Source organism: Pempheris klunzingeri, chromosome 24 (assembly GCF_042242105.1).
Source record: "Pempheris klunzingeri isolate RE-2024b chromosome 24, fPemKlu1.hap1, whole genome shotgun sequence".
Classification (NCBI taxonomy): Eukaryota; Metazoa; Chordata; class Actinopteri; order Acropomatiformes; family Pempheridae; genus Pempheris; species Pempheris klunzingeri.
This window is the reverse complement of record NC_092035.1, coordinates 6,047,837-6,066,474: the sequence shown is the minus strand read 5'-3', so window position 1 is coordinate 6,066,474 and position 18,638 is coordinate 6,047,837. Positions and strand designations below refer to the sequence as shown.

At 42.0% G+C, this 18,638-nt stretch overlaps 2 protein-coding genes across 3 annotated transcripts; both read right to left on the bottom strand.

Moving 5' to 3' along the window:
- Positions 1 to 101: 101 nt before the first annotated feature.
- LOC139223669 (transmembrane protein 237A-like) lies at positions 102 to 6,192 on the bottom strand. 2 transcript variants are annotated; one of them, XM_070855638.1, is made up of 14 exons: positions 6,046 to 6,192; positions 5,704 to 5,739; positions 4,021 to 4,052; positions 3,888 to 3,901; positions 3,410 to 3,481; positions 2,858 to 2,986; positions 2,561 to 2,660; positions 2,152 to 2,309; positions 1,921 to 2,053; positions 1,631 to 1,822; positions 804 to 877; positions 616 to 703; positions 422 to 543; positions 102 to 314 (listed from the first exon to the last, which is right to left on the bottom strand). In XM_070855638.1, the coding sequence occupies exons 1-14, from the start codon at positions 6,064 to 6,066 to the stop codon at positions 250 to 252; spliced, it is 1,236 nt and encodes a 411-aa protein (XP_070711739.1). In that variant the 5' UTR covers positions 6,067 to 6,192; the 3' UTR covers positions 102 to 249. The 2 variants fall into 2 exon arrangements, with proteins under 2 accessions (XP_070711739.1, XP_070711741.1); XM_070855640.1 differs by having other exon boundaries at positions 2,561 to 2,654.
- A 1,017-nt stretch (positions 6,193 to 7,209) lies between these two features.
- On the bottom strand, positions 7,210 to 17,671 carry LOC139223795 (MAGUK p55 subfamily member 4-like). Its single transcript, XM_070855790.1, has 22 exons — positions 17,478 to 17,671; positions 16,474 to 16,595; positions 16,270 to 16,391; positions 15,828 to 15,905; positions 15,647 to 15,730; positions 15,118 to 15,249; positions 12,150 to 12,231; positions 11,514 to 11,599; positions 11,146 to 11,220; positions 10,861 to 11,057; positions 10,413 to 10,471; positions 10,285 to 10,302; positions 10,106 to 10,147; positions 9,966 to 9,986; positions 9,803 to 9,817; positions 9,243 to 9,287; positions 8,961 to 9,131; positions 8,757 to 8,837; positions 8,461 to 8,554; positions 8,122 to 8,230; positions 7,859 to 7,993; positions 7,210 to 7,412 (listed from the first exon to the last, which is right to left on the bottom strand). Exons 2-22 carry the CDS (start codon positions 16,529 to 16,531, stop codon positions 7,221 to 7,223), a joined length of 1,896 nt encoding a protein of 631 aa, XP_070711891.1. The 5' UTR covers positions 16,532 to 16,595; positions 17,478 to 17,671; the 3' UTR covers positions 7,210 to 7,220.
- Between the last annotated feature and the right edge of the window lie 967 nt (positions 17,672 to 18,638).

Below are 18,638 nucleotides of genomic sequence, written 5' to 3'. Positions count from 1 at the left end.
CATGTTCCATCATGTTTTATGTATTAGCATCCAACTCCTGTTCAATGTAAAAAAAAAAAAAAAAAAAAAAAAAAAAAAGAAAGACGTTGTTGGATTTGTTGGATAAAACTCTGTATTTAAAAAGAGACGAGCACATTCACGTTTCAGAAATACAAAAATAATCTACAACACGTTCCCTGCCAAAATGCAGAGCAACAATATGTGCAAAACGACAAGATGTGTCCGAGCTGATGTACAGAATAATGTTTCTCAGGCGGTTATTTCTGATTTGTCCTCTGGTTTGGGAGGCTCGATCTCCATGGCCATCAGATAACCTGAAGAGGAAGAAGATAGAAATGAATAAAATAAAGCTTCTTTCTTGCTGTTTGGATGTTTTAAGGTGGAGTTTCCTGCTTAACATTGACAGATTACTCTCTCTCACCCTCTGTGTAGTCTGTTTCTGGTCTGGTGGCGATGAAGATCCAGGCCAGCCCCACCAGCAGAGCCACCACCAGGTTCACGGTCACCCATGGGTGGAGAATCTGGTGCTCCATCCCCGGTGGCCTGGAGAAGAGAAAGCAGAGCGTCAGGTCATCGTACCGAGGCTTCACTATGAAATAAGAGCACTGAGCTCACCATAATGTAGCGTTGAAGGCTGGGTACAGGTTGATTCTATCGCTGGTCATCTGCTGGCTCAGAGAGAGGACCAGCGCTGAGAAATACACTGGGAAAACACACAAAGAGTGAGAACTGGAACCGAACACACAGGAGCTGTTCATCTTTAAAAACTCTGTGCTGAATGCAGCTGGATTGTTTGGACTCACAGAATGAGGCGAGAGCGACGGGGTCCAGTGTGATGAACTCCCGAAGAGCCATGGAGCCTTTGGCCAGGTTCACCCTGAGAACACAGCAGTGTACTTTTACACACAGGTCCGTTTCACTAAGCAGCTCCACTGTGAGAAGAGGATATTTTAGAGGGATCCTTTTAATGCCACATTAAATTCAATGTTATATCCCTTTAATAATCATGTCCAGTCTGATGGAAAACCAGTAGGAACAAAATGGCCTCTCACGTTTTTGTAATTCCCAGCAGGATTTAACAATAATTTCAAATTAATGCGACATTAACCGAGACATCTAATGAAAAATGATGAATTCATCCAACTCGTCTCATCCTAAAATCCTAAAATTGAGTCGCAACAATCTCCATTTTAGTTCGTTAACAGAAAGAAAATATTTATTTAAGTTATGTTAAGTTAAATTGAGCACTTATAATACCTTCAGTGGCCTATTTTGAGGAAACTGAATTCAGTTTAGTTACATAAAAACACAGATTAAACACAGATCCACTGGTAAACCTGACTTTATTTATATTTATGTCTCAACGTGACTTTAATTTAAGTATCTGTCTGGTCGACGTTCACACAATATATTTGTGTGAATATCCACTCTGCATGTATGTAGATATTCATGTAGATAGAACATTCAAAATAAAAGCTTTTAAAGTTAAAATTCAAGCACTTTTCAAGCATTTTAAGGTGCATTTTCAAGGATTTCCAGCACCCTCATAGACCCTGTGAAGGACAAACTGCTCTGAAACTACACAGCCAAGGACGTGCCAGTCCGCCCGCCGTGTTGTTTCCAGCGTTACCTGTCGAAGGCGGCCACCGTGCTGATGGCCAGCAGCATGTAGAGCAGCGACTGGGAGGGGTAGGCCAGGCTGTGGTACTGCTCCAGCAGGTTGGACAGAGCGGTGAGCTGCTGCCCGGCTAACACGTACACCACCACCACGTTCCACACGGCGTAGCCCGCCAGGAAGCCGTGGCAGTACAGACCGAACACCCTGCAGCAGATACGAAGCACAGGAGGGTCCTTTAGAGGGGGGGGGAAATCGCACGCTCGTGTATGTTTTACTTTTTGTACGAGACACATTTCCTTCACCTGAAGCCTTCGTGCAGTCTGACAGAAACATCTCTGGTGGTCCAGAGCGGCTGAATGTGCTGGAATTCTGTCATGTTATCTGTCTGGATGCTGGTTTTCCTCCAGTCTGAGCGCTCGGCAGGCTGGAAACGCTCTGCACACACACACACACACACACACACACACACACACACAAGTTACCACTTCTGCCCTTTACCAGACCTGCCCACTTCCTCTGCCTTGGCTACTCACTGTTTCTCTCCACGAAGACTTTCCCCACCGGCTGGCTCTGACCCTGCGGGGCCGAGAACAGGGAATGCTGGGGGATTGGAGGAGGGGTGTCGGTGATGATATCATCCTCTTCGACGTCCAGCTCATCGGGAAGCTGCGATTCAACGACCTTTGGCTTCCTGAAATTACAAGAAGATGTCCCACATATGATCAATGTTCTTACATTTTTATTACTACTGTGTTTGATGGCGTTTTATTGTCATAAAAAACCTCCAACTTGTCAATATAGAACTCATATAACTCAAACCAGGTGTTTATGCATAAACTTAAAGTATAACACAGGTTAAAAACAGTAGAAATGGTTCAGACAACAAACATTTACAACACATTTCACTGTTTATCAAAACTCCAGTAACTGTTGCTTTCTTACTTTTTCTTTTTGGGCTTTTTGACCACTTCCTCTCCATCAGTCGTGTGATCTGCTGCGTCTCCGTTCACCAGCTCGGCTTGGTCATCATCGAGATCTGAAACTGCAAATTTACACATTGCTAAGAGTCAGGATGAAGCTCCGGGCTGCTAATGCTGGAGTTTAACACTCGTGAGCAGCATGCAGATTGGAACTGTTTTCTCATGATGGTCTAAAGGCCTCCACACTTCATTATATCTTGATGAAACTAAAACATTTGAAGGCTGGTAGAACTACAAAGCTTATGTTCTCAGCCTTTACCTATTGTTGGAGTTTTCTTCTTCTTCTTCCTCCTCTGTGGGGGAGCGTCCGTCGTGGATTCAAGGGTAAGCTGCTCGCCGTTCTCAGACGCTCTCCGGCTGCCGGGGCCTCCCATTTCCATCCCCTGATCTACACAGGGAACAGCAGAAGCTTCCCTCGTCACCAAGCTACATTTTTTGGCTTTTTAAAGGAGGAAACTGAAGATTTCTGTCTGTAGAAACCATCTCTTGGTAGCAAGCACTAATTTAAATAGTAAAACAGCCCTGTTCAATCTTAATACTTCAGATTTAATGAGACAGAAAGCAGCAGCAACAGGATGGATTATATTAACTAAATGTATTTTATTTGCAGCAAAAACAAGTGATGAGCTTTTCAGTCACATTTATTATTCTACATCTAAGAATTAAAGAGCTGCTGAGCCTTCATGTTAGGGTGAACTAGCCCTTTAAATCAAGGTAACTGAGACATTTGAGGTTTAGCTTTAACAAACAAATGCTGTCAGTGGAAACACAGATGTGTGTGTGTGTGTGTGTGTGTGTGTGTGTTACGTACCGTCCATATCATCGACTCCACTCGTCTCCTTTCTCACTCTCTTCTTCTTGTGTTTCGTCGCCGTCGGTTCTCCTGTTCGACATGACAAATAAAGTTACATCGAAAAACAAGAGCTTCAGCATGAATATGTGGAGAAGTGGAGCGTCCTGTGATGTGAATCTATGAAGCTAGATTACATAAGTTCTGCAGGAAACCTCTCCCACCGCTAACAAACAACCTTTTTAATTTAATTTCCCTCTCAGACGACTAAGAGGCATTAAGCTCCAGAATAGCACACCTCAAACAGAGCCGCTCAGCAGGTTAGATAATTATGTAATGGAGCAGACGATGATGATTACCGATCTGTTTTACACTTTGATCAATGCATTGCGTGACTTATGTTCCAATCAATCGCCTTGAAATGACAATAAATGACTGAATCATCATAAACATAAACATCCCATAAATCCAAATTTCTACGATTCACATCTTCACTCACCAGCTGTGTCTTGACTTCATGTTTCCACACGTCCGACAAGAGAGAGAAGAGAAGTTTAGTCCGACTGGTCAGCATAAATAGTGTCCATAAGGACAACGGTGTGTGTGTCGCAGTGGCTGTAATGTTTACGTACCTCGGCATTGTGGGAAGTGACCGTTGTCCTCGCTTAAGAGTGAAAAAAAAAAAAAAAGAGAAGCCAGGTTTGTGTCTGTTTGGCCATTTTCAAGTTAAATTTAAACGTAGAAAACAACTTAACTCATGTGTCACAGCAGGAGAAATATTAATGAAATCCAGCCAGACACACAAATCTATTGATGCTTGTTCCACATTTTGTCAGTATTTCTCAGCAATGCATAACAATAACACCTAATAACATCATTAATGAATCACTAACGATGACCTGGACCTGAATACAGCAGCAGGAAATGGATGAATGAACAGATGGATTAAAGAATTGCTAATTATGGTCCACATACAGATTTTACATCAGGTAAGAGGTCTAGAACAACAGCACGTTTGCCACAAATCACACACAGAGACATTTGATAAGTAATTCAAGACTAAATGAATATTTAGATCCTGTTTATTGAACAATTGTTCCTGCTGGATGAGTTTTTCTGAAGCTATAATAAGAAAAGCTAAATTAAAGTTCCTTGCAAAACCTTATAAGCTGACCAATGACACTTCACACTTGGTAAAATCAAATGAAACTTAAACACTCTAACAAATTAGCTCACCTCAGAAACAATACGCTCACATGCAGAGGACGTGTGGGCTGTGCAGAAATTGTTCAGTTACAGCACAGATTCAGATAAAAGACCTTACCATCGTCTTTCTGGCCATTCCACCCAAGAGTCAAGCAAGTGTGGAGAGAAGCTCCACATGACACGGTTAAATCCTCGGCTTATTCTACGTTCACACATCCGCCAGGACCGGGGATTACTCAGGGCAGAGGTCAGATGACTCAAACCTCTCAAAACTCTGACGTATTAACACCAACACTGAGCTTTATTGCCCCTTCATACACTTGGACAACTTCTACACACTTTTTTATTACTTCTCAGGTTTTATTAAGCAATAATCAATGTATAACAAGCGATATTATTTAGCTTATTTATTTCATTAGTGTTTTTTTACATTTACGATATTGAGATATATAAATGCTGGTATAGGACAAACAATATTATTGATATTAAAATATCTAATATTTAATCTATAAAATGTGCATTAATATTTCCCCCAGATTCTGCAGAAGTCCCAGTTTACTTGTTTTGTCTGATCAACAGCTTAAAATCAGCAGAAATTCAATCTTCACTAATCAATCCTCACATTTGAGAAGGTCAAACCAGCACATTTTTTAAATTCAATTAATTAATCAATTATTAAACCTGTCTTACATCCACGTTTATTCTCTGTATACTAAGTACAACTGCCAAACATTTACAGTTTCTCAGATGGGAGAACTTTCTGCGTTCCCTTAAATCGATTAAAAATGATTTTAGAGTATGTTTTATTCTGTTGAGGTTTGGACAAAACAAGCATTGTGACGCATAGTCCTGATGAGATGCACATACTGTACTTTGGTAACTATTTCAATGCAGGACTTTTACTAGTAAAAGAGCATTTCTACAGTGTGCTTTTAGACTTTTACTGAAGTAAAGGACCTGAATACTTCTTCCATCAGTGGTTGTGTGCAGAACTTCCCTTTAAAGGACAATACAGTTAAAGTTAAGTGAGATCTGATTACTGTATTATAACTATTCTGTAAAACACATTTTTAAAAACACACATTTAGGGTGATTACAGCTGGAGTTACCTGTGGAAGAGGCGGAAGCTCCCTGGGTCGCATTTTCTATAATGATAAAACACAGATTATTAGAAATATTTAGCCACAAGTAACGTTAATGCTAGCTATGCTAGCTCTCTACGAGTATCCCAATAGCGTGATGTAACGTTAAAGTACGTTATCACGCAATAGTCTCAAGTTATTTAACAGCTAGCTATCGTTAATTTACACAGAAATAAAGTTTACACCATAATTAAATCATAAAAGTGAACATTTTTCGTCAAACTTAAATGCTATAATGATGATGAGCTAACGTTACTATAACAACTGGAGCTAACGTTACCGTTATTTAAATAAAACAATTAGCGTTACCTTTGAGCCTCCAGCGTCCATCCTGAGAAATTCCGCCTAAATCTGCACTTGTAATTATTCATCCAGTTAAATCATTTTTATTTAAAAAGAATATTTTAAACTACAACCGTATAAAAGTGAGTAACCTACTACTTTGTTTACTTTATTCACCGGATGTTATCCGGATGTATTTAGCAGTAGCACACTTCCTGTTCCTTCAAAATAAAAGCTCCCATGCAAAGCAGGAAGAGACAAAGTAAAAGAGATTAATAAATGACTGAATAAATTACTATCAGAAGTGCTTTATTAATGTCACAAACAGGTAAAAATATTAAAATGCCATTGATTTGTTTGTACATCGTCATATTCTCACATTACTTTAATTAAATAAGGACACAAAGTGTAAACGATTTGTGCCAAACACAGCATTTTGTTAATGTTTAGTTAATAATAGTGAATTATTTTTTTGGCATGCAATGACACATTTTAGGCTATAGCAACCACAAAGAAGTGACATGAATGCAGAATGAAAAACACAACATAAAACATTAAACAAGAAACCATTTTCTGCGTTTTTAGTATGTAAACAATCGGAAAAAAACATCCCATTCTTTATTGCAGGTCTGTGTACATGAGGGAGGAGCAGGGCAAGAAATTCACCTGTTTTTGTCTGTTTTGTTGTCGGGCCACAATGAACATTTAGTAAAGTAAAGCTGCATGCAGAGCAGGTAACTGTTTTTCTCAAAGCGCTACAGTAACTTTCACAATAATGGCTTTGATGCTCTGCTAAATTTAGAAAATCTGACATCTTTGTTGCTCCAAAAAGCCCAGAGGAATGCACACTTTACTTCTTTTAAGCTTCTAGTTGCCTCTAACATTAAGCTTCTGATATTACACTCTGGCACAGTTTCAGGGATTTCTTTGGGCTCGAGTCCAGCTCCGTCTTATCTTTGGGGATTTGAAGCGACTTAAGAACCAGATCAAGCACAGAAGTAACTACTAGATCAAATTATGTGGATTTCTTCCATGCCCCACTCCCCTAAAACATGCAGTCATTAGACGTAAAATTCATTTCCTGTTAAGATTTTTGTTTTATAGTGAGGAATCTGTGAAATGAGATTGCTGCCATGATACTAGGGGGTCACATCTCTCCTGCCCCCTCGCCTCCGCCTCCTCCTCCTCCTCCTCCTCCTCTCTTACGACTCAGTGGTGGGTCGTATCCAGCTGGCAGGCACCCACTGCGGCTCGTCCTGCGCCTTCATCACCGCCTCCAGCAGCTGGGTGCAGGAGTCCTGCAGCTCATCGTTGACAATCACGTGATCAAAGAACTGCCAGTAGTGACACTCGATCTTCCGGGCGGCTTCCTCCATCTCCTGGAAGTCTTCATCCTGTTGGAGGAAACAAAAGTTAGCTTCAATTACACTAAAATGTCTTAAATGTGGTGTGAAATAAAGTTTTTAAATTGATGGTCAAGGTGATTCTAACCTCAAAGCAGCGCCTATGTTCCTCCACCACATATGCATTTATGTAAATATATAGGTATAAAGATGTATATTTCTATAGTGCCATGTAATTCTGTGCATTTTCATGTGTCAAAATAACTAAATCCCTTTTTTGTTTGCATTATTGTTTCTTACTCTAATTCTTTTTTCTTTTATCTGATCTATTTTGTATTCATTTAAGTTTGCAAAAAAAGTTTGAGAATCCTTGATTTGCATACTTGAGGTGAAACAAGTGTCTTTACTACCGTTGATTTTAATGTCTTAAAGTTTTAAAAGCCCTTTTTTCCTCCATTACGTTGTGCTCTTTTGTTTTAACATGCAAATAACTTTACTTTGAACGGCCGGTTGACGTAGTAGTTGGTGGTGATGTACGAGTCCTGTCTGGTCTCCCTGAGGCGCTCCAGTGGTGGCGGCTTCACGTAGATGATGTAGGCCCTCAGCTCGTGGGTCCTCACTGCCTGGAGGGCCTACGTGGAGCGATAAGACAAAGAGGAAGTAAGTTCAAATTAAAGCTTCTGTGTGTAGACGATGCCGTCATCACTTTTTAAATGGACAAACATCATTTTAGAATACAAGCTCTTGATGTTCTTCTTACGTTTGGCTCGATGTCGATGACACAAATCTTTCTGCTGTTTAAAACTTCCCTCACAGACTCGATGCTGGTGCCGTACAGATTCCCTTTGTACTCGCCGTACTCCAGAAACCTGCAACACATTTCTGAATTAATTTGGTGGATATTGTGGCAGCTTTAAGAGTTGTGATACATTCAGTCACAGCTTTCCATAATTTGAAACACTGATTATGTTGCGGAGAGTGTGAGAAAGAATCAAATGCTCATGAATATGTTGTTATATGTATAAAAGAGGCTTCAGTGGTGAATAAATAGTGTTCAAACAGTGCAGTGTGGCCTCTACAGTCCTCTACACTGCTGTACCTGTTGTTATACACCATGTTGTCGAAGATTTCTCGGTTGGTGAAGTAATACTCTCTGCCAGCCTCCTCGTATCCTCTGGGCGCTCTTGTGGTGTCTGGTCGGAGAAAAAGGACGCTCATTATTGAAATTATATAAAATACATGAACAGCTAATTGACGATTGTCATCCAGAAGTCGGATACAAAGGTAAAAAACTGGACTTCTAATGTTGTTTTTGGTTTTTTTTACATGTTCTGATCAAGATTTTGGTAATTTAGTTGATTTTAAATTTGGTGAAAGACAAAAGTTGGTGCGTACAAGGTATAGCTCCCTGGAAGATGAGGGGATCAATTTCAATCAGACGCCTGCGAAGTTCATTGACACCAACACCAGGCGGACCTGAGAAAATAATAAGGAATCTATCAACTCCATATCAATACAACATGTGGAGATGGGAGAGAATAAACAAGCAGCAAGAACAGTGAACATTTGATTCCATCCCATCTAAAAGGTTTTGGGTACCTAAGAGGGCGATGAGGCGGTGTGTGTCCTGCGGGTGGCGCTGGTAGCGCACCACCTCCTCGTAGGGGCTGTTGAGGGTGCTACAGCTGCTGGAGCAGCGGGTGTGGCAGGACGGCTGGGTGGTGCTGTGAGACCGCCGCCGACACAGACGCATGCTGCGCCTGAAGCCAACTAAGAGACAGTCAGAGTTAATGGACTGGTCTACAGCAAGGGCTCTTTCAGTTTCCCATTTCTGTGTGACTTTTACTGTGCAGATGTCAGAGCAGCTGTTTGAGGACTTACCCAAGTAGATCCCTTCAACGCTGCTGCTGCTGAAGTCATCCTCCTCTGGTTTGAGATGAGGAGAAGCACAGTGAGACACAGGGATTCAAATGGATCTGCTGATTATTTTCTCCACTAAATATTCAGTTAATACAACATAGAAGAAACTGGGAGGCTGATGTGTGTCAAAGACCTCACATCACTTCATTAAAACTGGCAATAAACCTTCTGTATTTTGTTTATTTTATGCAACTTATTGTTCTTTTGTTGTCCATATCTATTACTAATAGTTTTACATAGAATAACAAGTTGCATTTATTATCTTAAGAGAAGTACATACACGTTCTTCCATAAAGTTGAAAGACTGCGACAGGTGAGATTTGACTTTGGCATGCAAAACTGAAAAAGAACTTGAATTGTTCTTATTTAGTTTATTCTTTAATTAATTTTTGTGTATGTATTTAGTTTTTTCTCTATTTTGTCATATTTGGTCCACTGTATTTTTTTTAAGAAAGTACAGTTTTGTGAGTTTTCTCTCAGCTGGCAGATAAAAAAAGACAAACACTGGAGGTTTCTCTCACCTTCTCTGAGCTCCTCTGACATTTCCCCGTCAGACAGCACGAGAGTTTGGAAAAGAAACAATAAGAGATGCTTCAGACGAAGGACGGGAGGCAGGGGATGTGCTTTGCATGTGTGACACCGACTTCAGGGTCAAACAGGTTAAATCAACAAAGACTTACCTACCGGATTCAAATGCCTCCTCATCTGACAGGCAGAAAAGACAAACAGGGGGAGATTAATCACAAGGCAGCAAAGACGTGCAGTAAGTTTGCGTATAAAAGATTTAAAGCTCAGCAGAGCGATAAGTGACAGGTGAGCTCTACCTGCTTCCACACATTTCTCATCGATAGCCATCATGTCTTCCTCTGTGAATGAAAAATGGAAAAAGGAAGTTATATCTGTGACACAACACATAAATAATTTAGTTCTAAACCTACATGAGCTTATTTAAATTAAAGGACGAGTCCAGTATTTTTAAACCTGAAATGTAATCTCTCCTTACCTTCCTCTACAGTGCTCACTTCAGTAAGCGTGGGGCAAAGCACAATGAAAACTCAGTTTCAAGTATCAGGTCTGACACTGTTTCATATAAGGTTTAAAATAAGTTAAAGAAAATGGGGGTGAACTTACAGGTCTGCATGCAGCCATGTGACTGGTAAGACTGAGACCACCAATACTCCCTCTGCTTCCTGTAGCAACATGGAGATTCAGGTTTAAGCGATGCCGCATCGCACACAACATACAAACTGCAACTTTAGGAATATTTCACACCAACTTTCAAATCCCAATGCTGCTGCTGACCTAGTCAGAAAATACTGAATCACAAATTCCCAGATCAGAGGGTGATGTAGTTTAAATGTCTTCAACCCAAATAAACCCACATTTTTGCTTGATAAGTTACTAAAATGATTAATCTCTTATCAGAATTGTTATTTTACAGATTGTTGTTAATCAAACAAGAAATCACCCTCTATGTGTCTAACGTCAGCAGAGATAATGCTAAACCTACAGACACCTTTGTAAGAAGCTAACTGTGCCCCGTCCAGTAAAAAAAGATGAATCAGTGAAGCCTCCTGACCGTTTCAGCAGGCTGGTGGAGGGGATGAGGCCGGCGCAGGCTGTGGTGCTGGGCAGCTTCTTGGCCTGCCACCAGAGAGCGTCCGTCTGGTCCACGATCTCCAGGACGTCACCTTTCCGGAAGCTCATGCCGGCGTCGGCGCAGGGGATGGTCGGGTCCTGCTGGGGGCTGTAGTCGGCCATGGCCCGCACGTACAGCTGACACCACACGAGTTAGTTTATTATGAGGATCTGCAGCTTTAGTGTGTAACAGAATGAAGCTGGTGGAGAGAAGGTCATGATTTACCATCGTCTGGTTGTGGACCGGCCTCTCTGTGATGGGGACAACTTTAAACATGATGGTGCCTTGTGACCTCGCTTGCTGATTGGTTGTAAAGAAACAACATGAGTTAATTAGCACATTTTAAAGGCTCCTGACTTATCACGACATGAGAGGATGGACTCTACTGCACTTTAACAGAGTTATGATTAGCTTGTGGTAATGTGGCATTTCATTATAAAGACAGAGAGTCGGATGTATATAAATTAAAAATGTAGTCGGCTTTCACTTAAAAACTTGAATAAAGATTAAAAAAAAAAGTAAAATTAAGTATGGTGATTTGTTCTATAGAATCAAAACTTTATTCTGTACACAAAGTGCAACCAGCGACTTACCACAACTTGGATAACTTGCTCAGGCTCCATCCCATCGACAGGAAAACCATTCACCTCTAAGATCCTGTCCCCTGCATGGAGCAGACCTACAAACACACACACAAATACAAAAATCTTAAGAATGGGTTTTTTACATTTACATTTTCAAATGGACATTTTCCCAGATAATTTGAAGTGTGTGAAAGTCCTATTCTCTCAAAGTCTCTAAAGACACCAAAACCTGGTTATTTTGTGAATTTAAAGAATAATGCGGGGATAACTATTTATATTAAGTCCTTTTGTACATTAGCTTTTACCTTAAATATGATATCATATGATTTATATTAAGCATCAAGAGTATAAATTAGATAAAAATGTACATAATTAATGGGAAGCAGCAGAACATTTGAGCATGAAGGTGGTTTCATGTTGGGATCATTAAAATAATAAAAGCCGAAAGATCCACTTATTAAGCTTTCCAGCTTGAAAGCTCTGAATGCTGGTAAATTTACCTTTGAGCTTGGATTAAAAGTCCAGATCTCATCATATCACCAACATGTTAAGATAAATAAAAAAGTATTTAAACTTTTACTTTAAACTTTACTACTGTAAATATACAGTAAACTGAGAACATTATCCTTGAGAGAACAGGCTCACCACTTCGATCAGCCAGCCCTCCATGAATCACCCGAGCGACAAAAATCTCCCCTGTGATCTCGTTTCTCTTTATAGTCGCTCCCTAGAACAGAGAAAATGAAAACACAGAGTAAATAAACCTGCAGTGATGTGGGGGAGTAGATGCACGCGCATGAATGAAGACAAATAAAATGATGGAAGCCATGACAGGATGTGAAGACTTGAGGGTGAAATGGAAGGCGAGCGGTGACACAAATGAATGTCAACCAGAGCTCCAAATGAATATCAATGAAGTTCATTCACCAAAGACATCGGACGTCACAGGTGAGAATAAAGCAGGTGTGGAAATATGACGGGATGAAATGATCCAAGAAAACCACCACAAAAAGTACGAATTAAATGTCAGCTACCACTGCAGGTGTTTGCAGGTCAGCCGATCTGTGGAGACGGCTTCAAAGGACCCAAGAAGTCCACACTGTCGACTCTCTTCGGCGTCTATCATGTCGTCTTCTTCCTCTTCTTCTTCCGCTGGTTTGAATGACATCCTTTCACGGCGTGGGAGGTGTTCTTGGGCTCATCAAGCAGGCCATTGGTTGGGATGTGCTTGGACGCTTGAGCCTCAGCGTGAACGTGCTTCTTCTGCGGCAAAGGGACACTCTTGGTTTTCGGGGGAGCCCGGGGCGACCCGCCGCAAGACACAGGCAGACAGCCGGACCCCTGAGAGGTGGAGGGAGTGTCCACGGAGCTGCTGAGGGAGCTGGAGGAGGGCGCGGAGGAAAGCAGTGAGGGGAAGGAACATTTGAATTGGTGTGTCATGGCTGGAGGTTGCCCTTGGCTCTCTGGAGTTTGGCTCTTCTTTGCTGTGCTGTCTTGCTCAGCGACTGAGGGCTTTGGGGTGTTGATGTCAGTCTTTGTGGCGGCGAGGAGCATCTGCAGCCGGTCCACCACCTGCGTGAGGAGCAGCAGGGCCTGGGAGTTATCCTGCACCGTCTCCGACATGCGTTCAGTGGCGGCTGCCATCCTCTCCCCGAGGAGCCTGATGTCTTTGGTGCTGTTCTCCATGGAGCTGGCGGCCAGCTGCACTGTCATCCTCAGCTCGTCCAAGCTCTCCTGCTTGGCGAGCTCCACGGGGGGCACCGAGGGCAGATCCACCACATGGCGAGGGCGCATGGGGCTCGGGGGAGCAGTGCGAACGCGAGGGCTTTGACTTTGACGCCTGGTACGCAGGCCTGGCTGGAGGTAGCCGTCTACGTTGGAGCAGTAGGACAGACACGGGGGAGACATCGTCCAACGGCGGGCTGTGGGAAGCGGGGATGAGGCAGTGGCGGACTCGTCTTCATCTCCACTGTCGAGCTCTTCGATGATGTTGTCTCCAATGAAAAAAGAGACATTATTACTCCATGAAAAATCACGAGCAGCTGTGATGAGCGATGGAAGGAGACAGGTGACAGGTGATGAAAAACCAGCAGATATTTCTTACCAATCAGAACAGAGCTGTAGACTGCAGGCGCAGAGCGGTTCACACTTTGCTCCCAGAGCAGGTTGGTGTAACAAACTCTGCACTGGCTCACCGGCTTGCTACAACACATCTGACAGTTACTCGTATAGTGAGGTCGACAGTACGGCCGAGCCGCTGCTGTTGGTTCAGTTGGCGGGTAGCTGCCTCTCCGAATACTAAACGATGAATGCTTGACATCCCGGCACCCAGCACCAGGACTCTGGACCCCAAAAGCAGCACCTCGGTGAAGCTTCTGCTGGGTCAGACGTCTCAGGGTGTCCCAGTGACTGCGGATCCCCCCTCTGGAGCTTTTTACGCTTAAGGAGGATGTTCTGGGCAGCGAGAGCCCAGCTCTCCGGGGGTTGCAGGGCTGTGAGACAACAGAGTCACTCAAAGGTGGACGGAAATGTTCAACACAGGCACGAGAGACTGAGAACTTCCTCTGCAAGGAAGAAAGGTGTAAAATACAGAATTCCTGCTATAAAAACAGAACTTTAAGCTTCATTGATAAGAACACTTATCCTCAACATCACATCAGTACTTACTATTGTAAGAGATGTGGGATAAAATTCCCAAAAAGACAAGACAAAGACAGGAATTAAGCATTCTTCAGTAACTGATGTGACAAGAGCGAATCTTTCTTTTTCAGTGGTGTATGCTGTCAGGAAATAAGCATTAACAGATTATTATTCAAATGAGAGATTATAAAATTCAAACATCTGGTCTGTGTTGGATGCAGTCAGCTGTTTGATTCATATATGGCAAAAAACCCTACATATTAAAATATCCAACCAATATCTGCATATACTGAAAATGTAAACAAACTTTTTTCTTTCCGTTTCCTTCTTATCCCAACTCGTATACAGCCACTCAGATCATTTGGGTTTTATGTGGAAAAGTTTCGATATTTCCGCGCCTCCATCAATACCAATATAAGGAGTTAGAAAGGAGGGATCCATTTCCAAACTACACCATATGGGTCCTGCATTTGTCTGATCTACTGTACATTATATCCCCACACAAACTACAGAAAACCTGTTCTATTGTTTCACATTTTTTTCCTCCCTTCACAGACATCTGAAACAAGAGAAGGGGACTCAAAGAGGTAGAGAAAAGATCAGTTTAATCCTTAATTATGTGTTTTAAAAATCTGAATCTGAAAAGCAACCACTAACTTTATCTGCTGTATTTATGTAGAGTAAAAAGATCCACACTTCCACACATGACGCGTTTCCCTCGACCAACAAAACCTCCTTTTTCAAAGTAGGATTAAAAATGACAAGGGAGGGTGATCCCTTCAAAATGAGATCTTATTTTCAGGTCAGGTGGTGTCTGAATACAGAGCCTGAACGGGCTTGTGAGTCAACTAAGATGTCAGGCTTATGTAATGAAGTGTATCAAATGAGAAAATTACCTCATTTGGAGTTTTCATATTCTAACGATTCTTACTTTTTAAAAGAGTATTGAGGAGACTTTAGCTGTGTAGCTCACCAGAGGCTGTTTGTTCTTGACCAGGCAGACGATCCGGGTGGCTTCCTCGTCATCTGGAAGGTCGTCTGGCATTGGTGGCAGTACCGGATCATAGTCCTTCTGGGCCACCGAATCATGAGCCGAGAGAAGAGCCTGAAAAACGTGAAGATCACATGGTTTTTTTATTGAACACTGCTGCGCTGCTGGTCAAAGTAACGCACAACTCCAGGTTAATGGTGGTTAATGTAAGCTGACTTTCATATGAGTTTAATTTGGTCTTCATTTAGCCCCTTTTAAACTGTTTGTCAGCCCAAATAACAGGAAAAATGACAAAGACACCTATAAAAGTGTATAAATCTTATGTGTTTCCTCATTAATAGGCACAAATACAACAGAAAATTGTACTGTAGCACAGTGTTTTTTCATGCAAAGTGATTTCCTGCCTCCTTTTTGTGCCTTTTCCAATCAAAGTCATTATAAATGACTCTTCAAAGCACCATCATCAGGCCAAACTCTGCTATTTTCAGATGTTTAGACCAAAAAAACTCACCTGCAGGTTTGGCTGTCTCAGGAGGCGGTACAGCTCTTTGGCCTCTTCTGAGCAGCCCGGCAACGCTCTGATATCAATCAGCAACTACACACACAAGAAACCACACATCCACAATTTAAAAAAGGCTTCAACAAAACAAATGGAGGCAACAAAATATTAATAAAAGCAATCTGAGTGTAACCTGAAGTGAAAGTCCTGATGCGTAGTCCAGAGCTGGTGCTGGGGAGTCTCTCAGGTACCTCTGAAGACACTCGTAAACCTGAAAACATGATTATAACTCAAATCTATCCTTAAATACTGTGAGGTTGTCATAGATTATCAATCAATTTGATGCTGTTTTGAGATGCAGTATTTGGTCTGAGTGCAAGATGATTCAGTGAAGGTATAAAATCTGCACGTTTTAGCTCCCGGAAACTTGACTTGGATGAAAAAGGCAAAGTTTTTGGGAGCTAAATTTTCCCTGATGTCTTTCATTTACAGTTTTCTGCTTTCAAACATCACTGAAAGAAAGCAATCCACAGAACAAAAGCTGTAAAAAGTAATAGAATAAATACATTTCTTTGAATTGTATAAGTTCAGTTTTAGAGACACATTTAAGAACAAAGCACAGAGTGTTTTCAGACCTTGAGCAGCGACTGCAGCCAGGGGGCGTTCAGCAGACTGTGGAGGATCTCTGCTCCGTCGATGTCCTGGTCTATCGACTGCTTCACCTCCTCAATCACATCTGTCAGGATCTGACGCAGGCCTGCAACACACAGGTGGATTATTAGTGTTATTGTGACAGAGAGCAGTATGTTTGTTTAATGAAGACAGTGTCCCCTCCTGACCATGTTCTCCGAGTTCACAGTGGGGGTTCAACACCTGAGCCTCCACCGCCTGCCTCATGGTCACTGGACCCCCGACCTTTGACCCCAACCACCCACTGGCTCCTTAAGAGGACTGGAAACACCTGGAAAAGTTATAGAAACACAACAGACAGTTCTTTTTTTTTTGTATTTTTGGATCAGACAAGTGATACAAGTGGGACTCACAGTGATACTGCTGCACTGTGTGTAAAAATGGCTGTTTTGTCAATGGAGTTTGGTGTTAACTAGTTGATATTGTGCGTAGACATGCTGATCTAATGTGTTACACCTTTAAATGATAAATAGGACAATAAACTCATTTGACGGCTGTTCCTTACTTGTTTGCAGTTATTTGATTAAAAGAAACGTAACTTATGATTATGCAGGATCTGCTTTGCACAAATTTACAATTAATCAAATTACCAAAAGCAGCTGACACGCTGTGAGACATTTGGGCCTCTGTGGCTTCAGCTGCCCACTTCGCCCGGCTTGTAATCCATGAGCCATGAGCGTGCAGTGGGATGAGGTAGGGAGGTGTAGTTACAACTCCAGGAGTGTTAGTGTGAATGGGGTCAGGGGTTAGTGGCACATTTCACGGCAGCTCGTAAGAGCAACGGTGATGTAAATATGGAGATGTAATCTCAGAAAGCAAACACTAGAATCAACAAAAATCTGTTGGTCTTAAGAAACAACTCAGCTGTGATGTTATTTTAACCTGTATTATCTCAAGTAGGTCACTGTGACAGACCAAAAACTCTCTTTCTGTAATAAAACTGGTTAATAAATGAGCGCAGGCAGGATTTACAGCCTCTAATCCATCTCAAACACAGTGGAAAGGTGCCAGGGGTGCCAAATCTGATATACTCAAGCAAAAATAAAAAAAAGTGATTCAAGCTCCTCAAGAGGTTTCTGTAGTTAAAGAAGAAATGGAGGGTGATCCCTGTAGCCTTCCTCCAAGTCCTTCTCTTACCAAAGATGCATCTTACCTTTATGTCTGACTCCTTAAGGATGCCACAAGCTTTTATCATCCAACTCCAGCAGCTTTCAGCACCAGTGCCGGTGCAGGAAAATGTCTATATGATGGGAAAATGTTCCCCGCTGGCTGGACGCAGCACTACGCTTCCATCGAGTGAGAAAGAGAGAGAGAAGCCTGTAATCTCTCCCGATCCCACTTAATCCCGGGCAAGTGAGCCGCCTGCCTCTGGCCACCGGAAGCCGGTGCCTCCCTCACCGGCTGGCTGGCTGCCGCGGAGCTGCCAAATCTTCTTAACTCTTTCAGCTTTCAGCGGCACGCAGGAGGAGTTGTAGGGCAGCTCTGCAGGCTGAGCATTTAGGCAGATCTTCAAAAAAAAAAAAGAAAAGAAGAGAAAGCCTTAAAGATCTCATTGTTCAGCAGTTTGTACTCACAGTTATAAGCTCTTACAAAAGGACTGATTGATGACAGGATTCATTGAAGGGAAAAGGGAATAGAGAGAGCATGAGTTGTAAAGGTGTAATTAAAATATCTACTGATCTGCCTCAACAGTTAATGGACATGATGCTCAGATAAACAGTACTTTAGTTCTTACTCGAGCACAAAAATCTGTCAGGACTGGGGCTAATCTCCTGATTGGCAATTTAATTCCCAAAGACATTCAGCAAAATCTCCCCCCCCTCCATCTGCAAACAAAGCACTAAAACGCCTTAAAACACAGAGATTATCTCACCACACTTGATTAAAAACAAAAACATGTTTTTGTTGGTTAATTCTCACCCTAAATCTCAAGTGTTGAAAAAGTACAGCGCTGAGAGGATTTGGCAGTTTAACAGCCGCCGCCAGTGACATGTGAGGAGCTCCTCACTGCCTGTAAAAACAAACACTAGCAAGTAAAAGTGAGAGTCCAATCTGGTCTGCTTCAGCTGCTGCAGGGGAAGAATTGTGGCTCCTTTTTTAACTTGTTTTCCGAGATGAAAACTGATGAAATGACTGGAAAAGAAGTGTGATGTTTGTATCGGAGTGAAAAGATAGATTTCTCTTTTTTACTGCAAAACATCTCAATGTTCACACATTAGGAGGACTGTGACCAGTGATTTTCCCAAACACATAAAACTGTCGGAGCAGACTAATTAGCAACGTCCATCAAATAAGTTTATTGCCCTTCGTTATA

What these genes read in the sequence shown, in the direction of transcription:
- LOC139223669 (XM_070855638.1), bottom strand. Translation starts at nt 6,066, where the DNA reads ATGGACGCTGGAGGCTCAAAG. An exon ending in AGCTTCCGCCTCTTCCACAG is followed by an intron (nt 4,053 to 5,703) that starts GTAACTCCAGCT and finishes TTCACTCTTAAG; the next exon opens with CGAGGACAACGGTCACTTCC. An exon ending in GAAGAAAACTCCAACAATAG is followed by an intron (nt 2,661 to 2,857) that starts GTAAAGGCTGAG and finishes GTAAATTTGCAG; the next exon opens with TTTCAGATCTCGATGATGAC.
- LOC139223795 (XM_070855790.1), bottom strand. Translation starts at nt 16,531, where the DNA reads ATGAGGCAGGCGGTGGAGGCTCAGGTGTTGAACCCCCACTGTGAACTC. An exon ending in TGAGACAGCCAAACCTGCAG is followed by an intron (nt 15,250 to 15,646) that starts GTGAGTTTTTTT and finishes CACGTTTTTCAG; the next exon opens with GCTCTTCTCTCGGCTCATGA. An exon ending in CCGCCTCATCGCCCTCTTAG is followed by an intron (nt 8,838 to 8,960) that starts GTACCCAAAACC and finishes TTATTTTCTCAG; the next exon opens with GTCCGCCTGGTGTTGGTGTC.